The sequence below is a fragment of the Papilio machaon genome, chromosome 16 (genome assembly GCF_912999745.1).
Source record: "Papilio machaon chromosome 16, ilPapMach1.1, whole genome shotgun sequence".
In the NCBI taxonomy this organism is placed as follows: domain Eukaryota; kingdom Metazoa; phylum Arthropoda; class Insecta; order Lepidoptera; family Papilionidae; genus Papilio; species Papilio machaon.
Window position 1 is genome coordinate 6,485,906 of NC_060001.1, and position 18,266 is coordinate 6,504,171.

At 30.7% G+C, this 18,266-nt stretch overlaps 2 protein-coding genes across 2 annotated transcripts; one reads left to right on the plus strand and one right to left on the minus strand.

Annotated features, from left to right (window-relative positions):
* The first annotated feature begins 4 nt into the window (after positions 1 to 4).
* Positions 5 to 7,316, plus strand: LOC106716543 (transmembrane protein 214). Its single transcript, XM_045681482.1, has 10 exons — positions 5 to 233; positions 308 to 474; positions 1,358 to 1,640; positions 2,143 to 2,331; positions 3,453 to 3,670; positions 4,032 to 4,257; positions 4,425 to 4,567; positions 5,485 to 5,608; positions 5,976 to 6,372; positions 6,945 to 7,316. Exons 1-10 carry the CDS (start codon positions 113 to 115, stop codon positions 7,069 to 7,071), a joined length of 1,995 nt encoding a protein of 664 aa, XP_045537438.1. The 5' UTR covers positions 5 to 112; the 3' UTR covers positions 7,072 to 7,316.
* A 1,463-nt stretch (positions 7,317 to 8,779) lies between these two features.
* Positions 8,780 to 12,378, minus strand: LOC106716481 (putative deoxyribonuclease TATDN1). Its single transcript, XM_045681577.1, has 6 exons — positions 12,211 to 12,378; positions 11,719 to 11,898; positions 11,126 to 11,309; positions 9,904 to 10,107; positions 9,048 to 9,257; positions 8,780 to 8,882 (listed from the first exon to the last, which is right to left on the minus strand). The coding sequence occupies exons 1-6, from the start codon at positions 12,242 to 12,244 to the stop codon at positions 8,780 to 8,782; spliced, it is 915 nt and encodes a 304-aa protein (XP_045537533.1). The 5' UTR covers positions 12,245 to 12,378.
* Between the last annotated feature and the right edge of the window lie 5,888 nt (positions 12,379 to 18,266).

The following is an 18,266-nucleotide window of genomic DNA, read 5'->3' on the forward strand; positions in this document are numbered from 1 at the left end:
TTGATTTGACACTTTTTGTTATTTGATTTGTTTTTGACGTGTAACCTGTCGCTTTCCCTTTATTTACAAAAATTGAATAATTTAGTAAAATCAATTTTGAAACTCTATAATAATGTCGAGTGGCCAATGGGAAGTTGTCGGAAAAAACAAGAAATCCCAAAATGGTAAAGTAAAAACGGGAAAAGATGACGAGAAGAAGCCCCATAAAAATTTGCCGAAACTTGAAGATATTGGTTAGTTTTACTTTGGTTATTTAAATCTTTTAAATAATTTATCTTTCTTTAACATTTTTATGCCATTATTTTAGTTCCACACTCTCAAATAAAATCATTTTACGCGGGTATGGAAATTGATGACACTAAAAAGCCGCCAAAAGATAAAAAGAAGGATGGCGAGAAAAAGGGTAAAAAGGACAAGAAATCTGAGCCTCCGAAACCAAAACCGCCAAAAACTATTGAGGGTGCATTAGAAGCCGTAAGTCTGAATAAATTAGTTACTATTAAAGTAAGGTTACTTATAGTCTACACACAATTAATAATGTTATACATTTTCAATCATTATTTTTTTACTTTTTACAACAGATATAGGAAGATATCGTAATTATTAACAATAATGTGTAATAATCTGAAACCGTATGTTATGATTATATAAAATCATAATTAAATTATTTCTCTAATCCATTATATATCTTAAAAAACTGAATTATAAAAATGAAAATATATCTTACTATCACCACGTAATTTAATTATTTTTTAAGCAATACATAAAAGAAAAGTGAAGGGTAAATTTGGCATGTTGTAAAACAAGATCAACTCTTATGCAAGGATTTACATAACAGGTTGCAACTGCATAGTAGTATGATTCGGTTTAATATAACATTCACATATTAAATGCAAGATATTAACAAAGTTAAGAACAGTAATAATTAAGTTGACTCCATCCATAAAAAAAACTTAATTAGTAGCCTATGTGTTCTTCCAGGCTATGTTCTATATCTATGCTAAATTTCAGCTAGATCAGACAGCCGTTCTCAAGATACCTTGTAACAAACATCCATCCATCCATCCATCTAAATATTGCATTTATATTATTAGTAAGATTTAAGTAATAGTCTTAGTAAAAACTTAAAACAACTATACTCCTTGATTAGGAAAATACTTTATATATTTTATGTGTAAAAACATTACTAAAATGAAATATCCCATTAAAATGGTGCATTTTGTGAATAGATTATAGAGTTTCGTGACTATACTGTGCTTAATTTTTTTCCATTTTCAAGAACCTGAGCCTCCTATCTTTTCTATTGTTAAATATATTTTTGTATTAACCTGTATTAATCATAATTTATAATTCATAGATTGACCCATCCGAACTTGCGAATATAATAACATCCAATAAGATTCGATTTTCGAATGCTCCATTAGTATGGTTGAAAGAAGTTGCCAGTTTTCTAAATACAAAGATACAAATTGATGTTGAAGATCCAACTTTCTCCAATTACGATAATCTGTATCCATTGAGTGGTACTCCTGTTGATATAAAGACCAGTTTGGAGAAGTTGCTACAGGATGCTGGGAAAGCTAACATACAGCTGTTCTTTGATGTCACTCTTACAGCTTTGGCTAATGACATGAGTAGAGGTTTGTTTTTTTATATGTAACTAGCTGTCGCCTGCGACTGCGTCCGCGCGCAGGTTAAAAAACTTAATAGCGGTATACATTTTTTCTCGCCTTTTAAACCTTCCCTAGACCTCCACAAACATTTCAAGACTAAGATAAGATAAATCCGTTCAGCCGTTCTCGAGTTTTAGTGAGACTAACGAACAGCAATTCATTTTTATATATATGTGATGAATGAACCAGCTCTTCACAGCAAATATACCTGTTGTTAGATAATGATGTGCTGGATATTCTACATCTGTGGCAAATTTCATCAAGATCCCGCCATTCAAACAAACATCCATCCGTCCATCTAAACATCGAATTTATAATATTAGTAACATTTTGAGTCATTTTTTTTTTTCATAATATCAATTTACTAAACTACCTGCAACATTAAACAGATTCAATTTTCTTAAGTTAGTGTATGAAATATATATTTTTGTACAATTAAGTTTTAAAAATAATGATATTTTTTTCATAGGTCAAGCAGTAAATGGCCATAGATTACTTCTTCAAATGATGGCACATGAGTACCCAGAGTTTTGCACAGCATCAATAGCCAAGAATGCCAGTCTTAGGAATTCTTATCAGAACAGACCACCTATTGGTCTATCATTGCTCTGGGCTTTTGGTCAAGGTGGCCTAAATGATTTTGAAGTTGGCATGAAAGGTATGTTGAATATAAAAGTTGCAATATTTCATTTCAAAGAGTCCTTAGAATTACCTTATGTTAATTTTTTTAAATAGGTAAATGTTTTTATTGATTTATATGAAAGATTTTGTCATGTGTTATACTAAAATTTTAAAAACTGTTAAATAAATAAATTACCAAACTCAAGAAAATTATATGGCAAATATCTATATAGTTGAACCTGAATAAGCGAAAGACCTAAAAAAAAAATTAAGCAGGAATGTAATAAGCAGGAACAAGATAACCAAAAAAGAATATAACTAAAACCTGTGCAAAAAAGAGTACGGACCAAGCGTCTGTAGATGTAATTTTATTAAATACAAGCTTTTACCTGCGACTCCGTCCGCGCGGAATAAAAAAAATGCACACAAGATAAAAAAGTTTCTATGTCGGTTTCCTAGTTCTAAGCTACCCCATTAATTTTCAACTAAATCAGTTCGACCGATCTTGAGTTATTATAAATAGTGTAACTAACACGACTTTCTTTTATATATATATAGATTTAAAAAAAGCGAGAGCTATATAGCAAAAGCTATTATTCCGTCTCAGCAATCACTGTAAATGAGAAATTCAGGTTAGAGATAAATCTCGTATAAGCGACAAAAATTTCGCCGTCCATTGGACTCTTACTATTCAGGTTCAACTGAAGTGTTCGTCATGAAAATCAATATGTTTTATCAGCTTTTGATGAAAGATTATTTTTGACACTCTGACATTTGATATGGACAGTCTGTTATCACACAGTTGCCTCTCAAGGCAATTGATAACCTTATGAACATAAACTGTTAATTTCTTTGTAAACCTTTCTACTAGTAAAAATACTACAAATTCTGAAATACAATATTACAAACGATGAGAATGGTCAAGTCAAATAATTGACAAAATATGGTCACTGCAAATATTGATGTGAAACATCTATAGGCTCACTTGTAAACCGAATTGTTGGCGTGGCGACGGGTCGCCACGCTATACTAAGGTATTATGCATATTACTTGTACACACACGATGTTTCACATCTGCCAGGCGTCCCATGACGGCTCACGTTTTTTTATTTTTTTCTTATAATCCATCCATTATTTAGGTGTTTAATTACTTTTCAGCCTGGCAAGAATTATTCCTGCCCATAATTGAGTTAAAGAGCTACACTAAATATATAATAACATATTTATCTAAGCTCTTGGATAGGCATGGTAAAATGGATGCAACCAAAATAAGCCAGGAACAACTCTTTGCTATGTTCGATTTGGTAAACAATAAGAAAAACAGTTTATCCAAAGAGTTTGCAAGTGACCTTATTCAACAATTAAGTAAATATAAGGTATGTTATTCAATAAAAAAAAAATCTATATTATCATAAACGGTGATGGAAAACATCATGATGTATAACATATATGTGGAGAAATTCAATGATATGTTTGAAGTCAACTATCCCGCACTTGGCCAATGTCGTAGATTATGACCTAGTTACCCCTAACTTAGGGGTTGCTCCGTGTCCCTCATTGGGGATGTATAGTGAGCTGATGATTACCATTAAATATAAAAATATGTCAGCTCACTTCATAAAATTACACGAAAAATACAAAAATTTGATTCTACCATTTCCTTCGTTATTGAAAAAATATAAAATGTTTCTATTTCATGTTTAAGGATGTTTTAACAAAATTATAATATAATTATAGGACGTATTTTTCAACAAAAGTGGAAATAAATTGCAAGTTACATTTAACCAAATTATGAAAAAATTGCCCAATCAATACCTAAGCGGCAACAGCCTGGATCCTTACAATAGAGTTCTGGTTGCCAGTTTGGTTGATTGTTTGAGACGAGACGACTCCTGTAATGCAACATGGAGACAATTATTCCACAAATGCACTAAACAGTCTGCTACTCTTCTAGATTTTATTAGTAAGTATATTAGATTTTTTTTGCTTTTAATATTTTATTGTAGCTTTATGTATTTTTATTCAAAACACAATACTCTAGCAACAAATAACTTTGGTCTAAATGTTACTTGTTTTAAATTAACTATTATAACATTGTTATAATAACGTATGTTTGGAAAATCTTTTTAGATAGCAACTGGACTGAAGTGAGCCCAAAACTGAGACTGAAATCATTGAAAACTACGGTGCTACAATATAAAGAAATAAGTAAAGATGCGTTAAAAGGGAAGAAGAAAGACGAAACTGTTGTTAAGGCTGATAAAATATGCCAGGTAAGATTCCAATTAAATAAATATGTTTTTATTTAACTTAATACTATCGTTTTTCAATTATCAAAATTAGTACGAATTTAATTAAATATTAAATAAAAAAAAAACGTGGTGCAAATAAATAAAAAATTTCAAACTTTATTAATCTTTGGTATTATTTTGCGCTGACAACACTGATCTGTCACGTTCAATAACCAATCATTCGATTTCATTCATTCTTCTTTCGTAAAGAAGTAGAAAGGACGACATTTTTGTTTCAAAATTTTAAATCGAAAATACAATTTGCAATATTGATCATAAAAAATCGATATAGTTAGTGTTTTCATAAGAAAGAAATAATTTTTCTGAGATAAAAAAGGTATGTTAATGTTTTTAAATACGTTTCCGCGTCTAGTTAATTGCTATATGTAATTTTCCATAAAACCAGTATTGCCGTGATCTTTTAATCGTTTAAACATTCTATAGAAGCAAACTAGAAACACCTTCGATTTACGCACACGCCCATTCTTTGTAACTGTAAATGTTGATTCGTTTAACATCCGTTACTCGGTGGGAGACCGCGTCGATATTTTGGTGGAAACACGAAAGTATTGATGCCATCGCTTTCGAGTATTTAAATTTTCTCGTATTTGATTATTTATAAAATATTACGAAGGAATATTTTGAAGAGTTAGCACACTACTACAAAAAACTAAAGATTAAAATGTTTAATTTTCCTGTTTTAAATGACGAACACGACACGACAGTGAAATATGTTTTTTATTGTTTTAAATGTTGTGCCATAAAATAATCACAGTTAATTAAACTTGTAAGAATAAATATATGTGAAGATTATTATTAGCATCTTTATCAAACTGACATCAGTTAGTATATACCTTTTTTGGAGGTATTCATAATTACTATGCTCTTTTTACTCCTAGGATATTCTAGATAGAATGACAAGTACTAGAAGGTTCCCTTGGCTGTGGGCCAGCTTTGTGTTGCTGGTGGGCATTGCTGGTTTGATCGCTTACGATGTCTCCAAAGCTGGAGGCAACTTCCCCAGTAAGTTATAATATAACAAATATATGTTAACAAGTTATAACCACAAATAACATTTTGTATGTGAAATAATCAGTTACAATGATTATGTGCTGCACTTAATTAACTTTTTAACTATACTTTTATCTATGTTATTGTTAGGTTGGGTTATTTACAGCTGATAAACTTTATCTTTTCACATTAGGAATGTTTGTTTTACAATGTATTACAATTTGTTATAACATTGTTTTCACTTGATAATATCAAGTTTATATAACAATATTCCACATATATCTACAAAACAAAGTTATTTTAGTTCCCACAATCTTTTTAAACTTAAATTATCACTTAATTTTATAATTTTATGGTAAAAACTTATGTTTCTTTTCAGAAAGTACAACAGGTAGATTTATGAATGATATTGGTGTGCTGGAGCACAGCCAAAAGGCCTGGCAGAAGACCTTATCAACAACAGCCCGTGGATACATTTGGCTTGAGACAAATACTCCGGTATATTACGTCAAAACCGTTGAAGTCTGTAAACCATACTTGCAATTATCTAAAGATGTGTTAATACTGACAATGAAGAAGGTCTGCATTTTGTATGAAAATATGAGAGAGTACATAAATGAAAAGACTCCAGTAGTTGTAAAAACAATAGACCAATATGCCCCCGGCTTAATTGATAATATCCAGTCTTATGCATCAACTGGTTTTGTCACTGTGAAGAAATATTTGACGGACTATTATTTCTTGACGGCTGAATACTTCAAGACCAAAGTGTTTGTGTAAGTTTGTTTTATTTTATGAAGGACTAGCTTTTACCCGCGACTCCGTCCGCGCGGAATGAAAGAAATTGCACACAAGATAAAAAAGATCCTATGTCCGTCTCCTAGTTCTAAGCTACCTTCCCATCAATTTTCAACTAAATCAGTTTGACCAATCTTGAGTTATAAATAGTATAACTAACACGACTTTCTTTTATATATATATAGATTTAGAAACATGTTGGTTGACTTTTTGGATATACCTCTAGTGTAATAAGCTAATATTCAAGTATAAAGACTTTTAAACTGTAGATTAAGTAGGTTTTTTTATATTATAAGGTTGAAAATGGTTGTGCGGACACCTGAATTCGACAAAATAGAGAAACAACCATTGCCCATAGATATCTACAATTGCAGATGCATTGCCTACCTTTAATTGACGGTGGTAGAGATGCACAGAAATAGAATTTTTCCCCTTCTACGCCAAATACACTCCCCATCATTTCCTTAAAAGGATAGGAAGGGAATGTGGACTAAAATTAGGCCTCCAGCAATTAATTTAACTTAATTCTTAATCTAGTTAAATATTTCAGAGGCGAGTGGGCACCCGAGATCTTACAGAATAAGACGCAGCTAGCGTTAAACGCGACAAAGTTCCACGTGTCGTCGTACTTCCACTGGTTCAGAGAGCAAGTGCATGTGTACTCGGAGATACCTTGAAGTAACGGTATGTAAAGACTCCTATATCACAAGTGCAGATATATGTGTTCTGTAGAAATATCTCAACTGTAAGCGAGTGAAGTTATATATATTTTTTTTTACAATGAGAGTAAATTATATGATGTTACTATTGAATATGTAAATTGATGATTTTTTTTTAAACAAAGGTAATATGAAGTGTTGTGTAGTTTCCATTTTTACGATCGAAATATTGTTGTGTTTTTTTTTTCTTGTATACACATTGTTTATGAATTGTTACATCAAATTTGAAGCAATATTTATTTAACCGAATAACTTCATCGCTTTCAGAATGAATTGTTGTCTTGATTTAGTTGTAAGAATCATAATGATCCATTTTTTATTCACCTTTTCATTATTATTAGTAGTTTATGCAATCAATTTGAAGGGAAATTTATGTTTCTGAAAATTATTTTGTTTATTTTTATGGCATACATAGTTTCTTGCTTTCTAATAAAACAAATAGTTTTATATTGTAAAACATTTGTTCCGTTGATAATATTTAGTTAAATAGATCCTTATTTTAACAGGAAATAAATTATAAATTAGAAGGCCAATTAAAAAAAAGTTGCCCTAAATATAATTTAAAACCGCCCAAACTTTATCTGAGGGTGAATTTTTTTTATACAAAAATATGATTAATTTACTCTCCGATGTACATAATGTTATATAAAGCACAAATTTTATTCATTAGCTATCATTATTTAAAAATATAATTTCATAATGAAATCATTTGCAACGAATATTTTGGATCTCCCTATTTATTTAAAAATATAATGATAAAATCTCACTCAATGCAATTTAAACATTATATTGTAAATTATTGTCATGACAATGTTTTATTTTAATAATTTTTATTATTAATCAAAGAGATTCAAATAATAATTATAGAGTGGACATTACGAGAACTTTAGTACTATCTGTCACAATTGATAGACATAAAAAAACTCTACCAATAGTAGAGTTTTAGAGTACGATTTGATTCTTAATGTCCTGTCTATTAATGTTAAATGTCTTTAGATTTAATGTAGGAACCAGTATTGTCAAGGTCGAACATTCCTGACGCATTTAAAACTTGTAGCCAGTTTTGTATAAAAAAATGGCTTGTTTTTTTTACTTATACTATCTTATGAAGGAGCTAAATTTTGTGAATATTTGCATTTTTATTTGCTAAATCTAAAAAGCATTTGTACATTCAATAATAAAATTTTGTTTCAATATTTTTTTTTCTTTTGCATTAAGTTACCCAAAAATAAAGAGTACTTTATTGAAAGATAAAGTTTACCTTTGTAGTTATTTATTCGTGTTAGTGAGAGATCGTGTGTGTTTTTAATATTGTAATGTGGAAATAATAAAACAGTTGAGAATTATTAATATCTTTTATTATCTTTTACCTTGTTCAATGTCATACAAAAGTTCATGCCCTTTAGAAAAATAACACTATACGCACTAAATCTATATAAATAAAAGAAAGTCGTGTTAGTTACACTCTTTATAACTCAAGAACGACTCAATCGATTTGTCTGAAAATTGGTGGGCAGGTAGCTTAGAACCTGGAAACGGACATAGGATAATTTTTACCTCGTTTTCTATTTTTTATTCCGCGCGGACGGAGTCGCGGGTAAAAGCTAGTAAATAATATATGTATAAATTAAAAAAAAAAACTATATTTTTCGATATATTTACACATTTATTTGTTGCTAAAAAACAATTTATTTGTATTATTAAAAATAGCTTCAGCCAATTCATCAATATTTTCTTTACGTACAGCTGCTAAAATTTCTAGTACTTGCCTAAAAAGAAATTACACAGTTAAAATATACAAAGACAATATTTGAAAAAAAAAAATTGAGGTTAAAAGCAATTCCAATATTAGTCCCTAATTAATGTTATTGGAGTTAATAAAAAAATTATTACATCTGTTAATATATGTTATTTAAATCACTAAGTGTACTTACACAATATTAACAGGTTCATTTCTACCTTTTACTTGATTACCAGAATCTATAGAGTATTTCTCCTTCTTGACCGCAGGGAATTTGGTCACAACATGAGTATAACCTGGATGAGTTGGTTTCACTTCACACCACGGACAATCAGTCTCTATCATAAGACGATCTTGTGGTATTTTCATCACAACTTCCAAATTCTCTTTTGTTCTTAGTGAACTGAAAATTTTAGATTAATAAAGTTTTTTGGATGTTTTGATAATATTACTGAAAAAAAAACTAACATTTTATCTTGCATTAATTAAGAACGGCTTAACTCACGTGTGAATGTCCGTTGAGGGCACCAACTAGAGTTAGGCCATTTAGAGAGTTAAGCTGTTCTTAATTAATTAATTATTATGTCTCAAGAAAGTTTAAACAATTTAATTTTATCTTACAATTTGTGAACAGTGTTATTCTTATAAACAAGAAAAACATGACTATTATTTTTAACCAGATTAACTATACGTAGGATAGGTTACATCTTAGAAACAATACTCAAAATATTATGGCTACATAATCATAAGACATAGATAACAGTTTTTTAGAGTTGTTAACAGGTTAAAATAAGCTTTATTAATCACTAGCTGTCGCCCGCGACTCTGTCCACTCGGCATTAAAAAACTTAATAAGTAGCCTATGTGTTCTTCCAGACTATGTTATACTTCTGTACTAAATTTCATTAAGATCTGTTCAGCCGTTTCGGAGATACCTTCAAACAAACATCCATCCATCCGTCCATTTAAAAATTCGCATTTATAATATTAGTAAGATTTCTCTACAGTATTTATAAACTTGTAATAATATAATATACTGAAGTATTTACCATCCGTTTATACCTATATACATTCCTAACTCCAATATCTTCTCAAGAGAATCCTGCGGACCATCAAATGAATGCACAACTCCGCCAACAATGTCATCTTTGTTTCGTTTCAAGATATGCACTAAGTCATTAGCCGCAGCTCGGCAATGAAGAAATAATGGTAAGTTGAATTCTCGACTTAGTTTCAACTGATATTCAAAATATCTGTAACAATTTAGACTTTAATTTATTGTAAGCCTATTTATTCTAAGCTAAAATACATCAAGTATTTTAGCTTGAAATACTTGATGTATTTTAGCTTAGAATAAATGTATAATTGAATAATTTCTCAAACTTGAACTTTTGTATGGCTGCAAATGTTTTTTTTTGATTTTTCATTAACATACCTTGAACACCTACAGAGAGCGTCGGTGGCTCAGGGGTTAAGCATTTTACTTGCAATCTGCAGGTCATAGGTTCGAATCCCGCCATGTACCAATGTTTTTCAATTTACATATGTATTCATCCGATGTTCTTACAGTGAAGGAAAACATTGTGGTGCAACTTGCATATATCTGAGAAGTAATTCAAAGTTATGTGTCAAGTCAACCAACTTAGTTACTCCCAAGTTAGAGTAGGCTCCGAGTCTCTTGGTGACATATAGTGAGCTGATGATTATACCTTGAATAATGTAATAAGTTTACTTGTTTGAATCAAAGTTGCAAAGGTACAAATAGATTATGACAGATATTGTGACATTAATATATGTTCTACCAGCTGTCGCCCGCGACTCCGTCCGAGCGCAGTTAATAAGCTTATATGACACGTTCGTAGATTTACCATAGCAGCGCCATCTATTGATTACTTACTCAACCCAGTCGAAAGGTATCGACATCTGTTAGAATCATTTGGAGTTAACAGATAATTGTGACTGTCAAATAATAACAGACAAATAATTAGCAATAAATTAAAATTGCGACTATAATTTGAGATTTAAACTATCCTATCTCTCAAGTTGGATCGAACTGCACATGGTGTGCGAATTTTATTATAATCGGTTAAGTGGTTTAGGAGTCCATTGAGGACAAACATTGTGACACGAGATTTATATATATTAAGATTTACAATTGTACAAATGAACTCCCATAAGGACACTCATGTTCATACAGTCACTTCAATCTATACAACCATGTGTAGTGTCTGTTTAATTCTACCATTAGTAGAATTTATCCTCAATACTCACTTAAGTTGTATATTTTTTTCACAAAAGTGCAGTCTTTCGTAATCCAAGCCACATTCTCCAATCGCTACAACTTTCTCTCTGTTGTTTGTAATTAGATCTCTAAGATCATCTAAGTATTTTTCCGGGTTTTCAATAAATTCATTACACCTTGTTGGATGACATCCCACTGTTGAATACAATCTTGCTGAAAAGTCAAGAAGATTCAGTTGAAAAAGGATTTTTATTCTCAAACTAGCTTTTTTCCGCGACTCCGTCCACGCGGAATAAAAAAATAAATAAATAGAAAACGTGGTAAAAATTATCCTATGTCCGTTTCCTGATTCTAAGCTACCTGCCCACCAATTTTCAGTCAAATCGATTCAGCCGTTCTTGAGTTATAAATTGTGTAACTAACACAACTTTCTTTTATATATATAGATTTACTCTTTATAAAAAAAAAGTGTATTTGTAATTTTGTATATGTGTTTCAAAAATATTTATGAAAATTATTATTTTTAAATCTTCTTTTATTCCGATTTTTGATAGATCCACGCATACATATTTAAAACAAATTACAGGTAGACATAAAATAAAATAAAAAATTCAATGCTTACAATCAGTGTAGGACAAATCAATTGCTTTCTTGCTATCAATTAAACTCCCTCCAGTTATGATCATTTTATACATGCCATTGGCCCAGCTCCTCTCCAGTACTCTGTCCAGATCTGGTTCATGCTTCTTTGATGCATGATAAACACCCTGATACATGTCATCTGTGAGATTAGCTCCGATATCTATGAAAATCAACTCTCATTAATGCTTAAGTTGTAATCAGTAAACTTTAGTTACAATAAATATGAAAACGTGTATAATATTAATTGTAGGAAATTACTGAATTATTTAAAATTAAAAATTATACAGAAAAGTTTGAAAGATGTATGCTTATTTGTTGCACTTAAATAGGTAGTGTTTTTAAAAGAACTAATTATCAAAAAACTTAGTATTCTTTTAATTCTGTGAAATTTCTTGTACTTAAAAAATGCATTTCATATAAATATTAAAATTAAATGAGTACAAATAGGTGTGAAGTAACTAAGGTTCATTACCAATATATTTCCTTATTGAAGCCATTCTTCTCATTGGATTAATTTTACACTTTTGAATTATTCGTATCTATTATTCACTTTATAAATTATTTACAAATTTACAATAAAATTATACTTAAATAAACCATTCCTTTCGATTCTAACCTAAAAGTAGATTTAAATAACAACTATGACATTTTTTGTTTGACACTGACATTGTCAGACATTTACTTGTTTTTTAATTTACTTAGATGAAGAATTATATAGATATGACATGCGCGTTCACCCGTAAGGGACAGATAGAGAGTACTATAGACTATACCTATATATAAGTAAAAGGATTGGGGTTACCAGTTATTTGTTTTGTCCCGAAAATGAATAATTACGATATAATTTAATATAGACCAATTTATATATTCCCAATTAAATTGTAATTATTAAACGTAATAAATATAAAAAACAATGCGTAATTTTTGTTTATGTGACTAAGATTAGGTAAACAGATTTTTTTTAGTAATACTTAGTCAGGTCATAAATTCTGTCACATGTTTAATATAAAATAATTGAAACAAGTTTATTCATTATGTGACCATTTATATACCAAAATGAACTTAACAAAACATAGATTCTTATGACACTAAAGTTTATTCAAAATGACATCCGTGATTTTGAATACAGGCCTTCAATCTGCTCGGCCAGTCGTCTATCACAGCACGAACGAGGTCCATGTCAATATCGGCGGCTGCCTTAATCAAGGATGTCTTGAGTGACTCCAAAAAAAGAATTTTCCGATATTTTTTCCCGCGTACCGCTTCAACAAAGCGCGGCATCTCTTCAGTCTTAGGTCCATTAGACGAGCATTCAAACGATGTCCTATTTTTCTTCGATATGCACGAAGCCCTAAGTCTTCATAAAAAGCTACAAAAAACATACCAATATTATAGTCATATAATTTTATATTACTCTGTATATCATTACAGTGAACACTACATGTAAAACTACTTAATATTAAACTATTTTGATTGTAATTTCTAAGAAACAAAATTTACATGGGACAAATTAAAAAGCATTCTCTTTAAAATCAACGGGATAAGAAAGTATCAAATATTTTAAAACATAGCATATACCAGAATTAAAAACTCCTTTTGAAATCTGTTGAAAATAGTATAAAAAATGTGAATTGTTTAATTTATATACATTATACATACTATAATTTATTTCCCCTAAATTCAGGGTAATTTTTACAACAAGATGGTGGTATTATTTTTACGGGTAATAACCAACCAATTTGAAAAGAAGTTTAATATGGCCGCTTGTTTCCCAGATCTACAGTATATTATTTGACACAAATGACATCTGCGTTTGGGCGCATAATGTTCGAAAAATACTATTTTATTTTAGCTAATTTTACCCGTATTTTAACATATTAGTTATTACAAAGACTGTAAAGAACAACTAGTTTGTATTTTCTTCGTTATTTTGTATGAATACATGTGAATAAGTGCGTAGTTTCAGTACTTACGATTGAAAGGTTATGTTTTTCTCTTTTCGCTGACTACGGCTTTTACAACCAACAATACAGCAGTATACCATGTTTTATACACTTGATCTCACTAAAACTGTAATATCAAAATATTTTTGCACAATTACAGCCACTAAGTACTCACAATTTTCGAAAAATAGCACGAATGTCAAACTTTGTTAGGGACAACCTAGGTTGTTTGTAGGGGACAACCTTTGTTCCAAACAAACCCCAAAGCCTGGTACGCAGAAAGGGACGGAAGATAGTTATCCCTGTCTTTGTCACGTCACAGGAATTGTGTATAACTGTATCTCTCTCACTCACGGTATTATTATTACCGTGTCATAGACTTGTTAATTTATTAAGGCATTGGATATCGGCAAGTCTATGACACGGTAATAATAATACCGTGAGTGAGAGAGATACAGTTATACCCAATTCCTGCGACGTGACAAAGACAGGGATAACTATCTTCTGTCCCTTTCTGCGTACCAGGCTTTGGGGTTTGTTTGGAACAAAGGTTGTCCCCTACAAACAACCTAGGTTGTCCCTAACAAAGTTTGACATTCGTGCTATTTTTCGAAAATTGTGAGTACTTAGTGGCTGTAATTGTGCAAAAATATTTTGATATTACAGTTTTAGTGAGATCAAGTGTATAAAACATGGTATACTGCTGTATTGTTGGTTGTAAAAGCCGTAGTCAGCGAAAAGAGAAAAACATAACCTTTCAATCGTAAGTACTGAAACTACGCAGTTATTCACATGTATTCATACAAAATAAGGAAGAAAATACAAACTAGTTGTTCTTTACAGTCTTTGTAATAACTAATATGTTAAAATACAGGTAAAATCAGCTAAAATAAAATAGTATTTTTCGAACATTATGCGCCCAAACGCAGATGTCATTTGTGTCAAATAATATACTGTAGATCTGGGAAACAAGCGGCCATATTAAACTTCTTTTCAAATTGGTTGGTTATTACCCGTAAAAATAATACCACCATCTTGTTGTAAAAATTACCCTGAATTTAGGGGAAATAAATTAGAGTATGTATAATGTATATAAATGAAACAATTCACATTTTTATACTATTTTCAACAGATTTCAAAAGGAGTTTTTAATTCTGGTATATGCTGTGTTTTTAAATATTTGATACTTTCTTATCCCGTTGATTTTAAAGAGTATGCTTTTTAATTTGTCCCATGTAAATTTTGTTGCTTAAAAATTACAATGAAAATAGTTTAATATTAAGTAGTTTTACATGTAGTGTTCACTGTAATGATATACAGAGTAATTTAAAATAATATGACTATAATATTGGTATGTTTTTTGTAGCTTTTTATGAAGACTTAGGGCTTCGTGCATATCGAAGAAAAATAGGACATCGTTTGAATGCTCGTCTAATGGACCTAAGACTGAAGAGATGCCGCGCTTTGTTGAAGCGGTACGCGGGAAAAAAATATCGGGAAATTCTTTTTTTGGAGTCACTCAAGACATCCTTGATTAAGGCAGCCGCCGATATTGACATGGACCTCGTTCGTGCTGTGATAGACGACTGGCCGAGCAGATTGAAGGCCTGTATTCAAAATCACGGATGTCATTTTGAATAAACTTTAGTGTCATAATAATCTATGTTTTGTTAAGTTCATTTTGGTAAATAAATGGTCACATAATGAATAAACTTGTTTCAATTATTTTATATTAAACATGTGACAGAATTTATGACCTGACTAAGTATTACTAAAAAAAATCTGTTTACGTAATCTTAGTCACATAAACAAAAATTACGCATTGTTTTTATATTTATTACGTTTATTAATAACAATTTAATTGGGAATATATAAATTGGTCTATATTAAATTATATCGTAATTATTCATTTTCGGGACAAAACAAATAACTGGTAACCCCAATCCTTTTACTTATATATAGGTATAGTCTATAGTACTCTCTATCTGTCCCTTACGGGTGAACGCGCATGCCATATCTATATAATTCTTCATCTGAGGATAATATCCTATAATCTATCCTATCTATATAATTCTTCATCTGAGCTAATTTAGCTCAGATGAAGAATTATATAGATATGGCATGCGCGTTCACCCGTAAGGGACAGATAGAGAGTACTATAGACTATACCTATATATAAGTAAAAGGATTGGGGTTACCAGTTATTTGTTTTGTCCCGAAAATGAATAATTACGATATTATTTAATATAGACCAATTTATATATTCCCAATTAAATTATAATTAATAAACGTAATAAATATAAAAACAATGCGTAATTTTTGTTTATGTGACTAAGATTACGTAAACAGATTTTTTTAGTAATACTTAGTCAGGTCATAAATTCTGTCACATGTTTAATATAAAATAATTGAAACAAGTTTATTCATTATGAGACCATTTATATACCAAAATGCAGAGCTGGGCATTAACTCGTTAATCCGTTAATCGTTAATTAACGAAGTTAACATTTTGCTTAACGGATTAACTTTTAAGTTAACTTCAAAAAGTGTTAACGCTTTGTTAACTTCCGTTAAACTCAACTTCCGTTAATAAAAGTCCGTTAATCGTTATATTAGAAACTTGGAGACGTGCTGTCATTTTGTTTAAATTACGCGCCACGCCACGCTCGTAGGTTCAACTATGTTGAGCGACTGTCGGCGACTCGAATGGTGAACGAAAGGGTTGATAATTGATATATGTGAAGTTCGCGTGCAACTGTGATGCATCAGAGCGTCCGGGAAAGACGTGACCAAAAGGACAAAATCAAAAGAAGGTTCGAAATAGTATATTTCATTACGAGTATATAAAAGCAAGAGTATGTAATAGCCCACATTCCGAACGCTCTTCGTCCCTACAATACCCTCAATCCCTTTTTGAGCAACTGTATTAAAACATTTTTTTACTCGTGCTTTTTCTTTAGCTTTTCCAAACTTGTGCGTTCTCTTTCCCAACTGTCAAAATAATGCCCATTAAAAAGAAAAAACCAACCACGAAGTTTTTACAAAAATAAATCATTGAAGTTTTTATGATTCATGTAAATATTGCTAAAAAGAAGCTCCTTATTTGTTACAGTCAGATTTAATTATTTTATTCAATGAATTAGGTTAGGTTTCATTTTATTTGATCTCATTAAATTTCATTTTCATTTCATATCAATAAAAATAATCTACTGAAAACTTGGCCGTTTGGGCATAGTTCCCTTTGCCTACCCAGAATGGGTGAATAAAACAAAAAAAAATCTGTTTGTATTCTTTTACGGTTGGCGCCATTTTTCAAACATTTTAGTTAGTTGAGTTTATTGTGTTTTTATTATTCTATTAAATTGGTTCATTTTTTCGCAACTGTATTAAAAATAGTTGTCCAGTGAACGTGCGGAACTGTCATTAGAACTTGTTCCAACTGTCAACCCTCACCTTCGGCTGCGCCTCGGCTTGGGTAGACATTTGTCGGAACTCTTTGCAATGACAGGCTTTCCGCACTCGTAATCAAATATACTATAATGCTCTAATACTATGTCTCTTCTCTGTCTCTTGTCTCTAATACTAATGTGTTATAGAATATATAGCCAAATTACTATTTTAAACAAGTGTCGCCACAAAAGTGTGAAATTAGTATGTAAAATTTTGCTATGGTTAACTGTTAACGATTAACTTTAACTTGCGTTAAATTTTCGAGAATTTAACGCTTTAACGATTAACGAAGTTAATTTTTTAATTAACGAATTAACGATTAACGAAGTTAACTTTTCGATTAACTGTGCCCACCTGTGCCAAAATGAACTTAACAAAACATAGATTCTTATGACACTAAAGTTTATTCAAAATGACATCCGTGATTTTGAATACAGGCCTTCAATCTGCTCGGCCAGTCGTCTATCACAGCACGAACGAGGTCCATGTCAATATCGGCGGCTGCCTTAATCAAGGATGTCTTGAGTGACTCCAAAAAAAGAATTTCCCGATATTTTTTTCCCGCGTACCGCTTCAACAAAGCGCGGCATCTCTTCAGTCTTAGGTCCATTAGACGAGCATTCAAACGATGTCCTATTTTTCTTCGATATGCACGAAGCCCTAAGTCTTCATAAAAAGCTACAAAAAACATACCAATATTATAATCATATAATTTTAAATTACTCTGTATATCATTACAGTGAACACTACATGTAAAACTACTAAATATTTAAACTATTTTGATTGTAATTTCTAAGAAACAAAATTTACATGGGACAAATTAAAAAGCATACTCTTTAAAATCAACGGGATAAGAAAGTATCAAATATTTAAAAACACAGCATATACCAGAATTAAAAACTCCTTTTGAAATCTGTTGAAAATAGTATAAAAAATGTGAATTGTTTCATTTATATACATTATACATACTATAATTTATTTCCCCTAAATTCAGGGTAATTTTTACAACAAGATGGTGGTATTATTTTTACGGGTAATAACCAACCAATTTGAAAAGAAGTTTAATATGGCCGCTTGTTTCCCAGATCTACAGTATATTATTTGACACAAATGACATCTGCGTTTGGGCGCATAA

Excerpts from the sequence above, each read along its gene's own strand:
- LOC106716543 (XM_045681482.1), top strand. The coding sequence starts at position 113 with ATGTCGAGTGGCCAATGGGAAGTTGTCGGAAAAAACAAGAAATCCCAA. Across the intron at positions 3,671-4,031 it reads AACAATTAAGTAAATATAAG|GACGTATTTTTCAACAAAAG; the intron begins GTATGTTATTCA and ends ATATAATTATAG. Across the intron at positions 4,568-5,484 it reads AGGCTGATAAAATATGCCAG|GATATTCTAGATAGAATGAC; the intron begins GTAAGATTCCAA and ends TTTTACTCCTAG.
- LOC106716481 (XM_045681577.1), bottom strand. The coding sequence starts at position 12,244 with ATGAGAAGAATGGCTTCAATAAGGAAATATATTG. Across the intron at positions 11,310-11,718 it reads TGATTTGTCCTACACTGATT|CAAGATTGTATTCAACAGTG; the intron begins GTAAGCATTGAA and ends TTGACTTTTCAG. Across the intron at positions 9,258-9,903 it reads TATATAGGTATAAACGGATG|TTCACTAAGAACAAAAGAGA; the intron begins GTAAATACTTCA and ends TAAAATTTTCAG.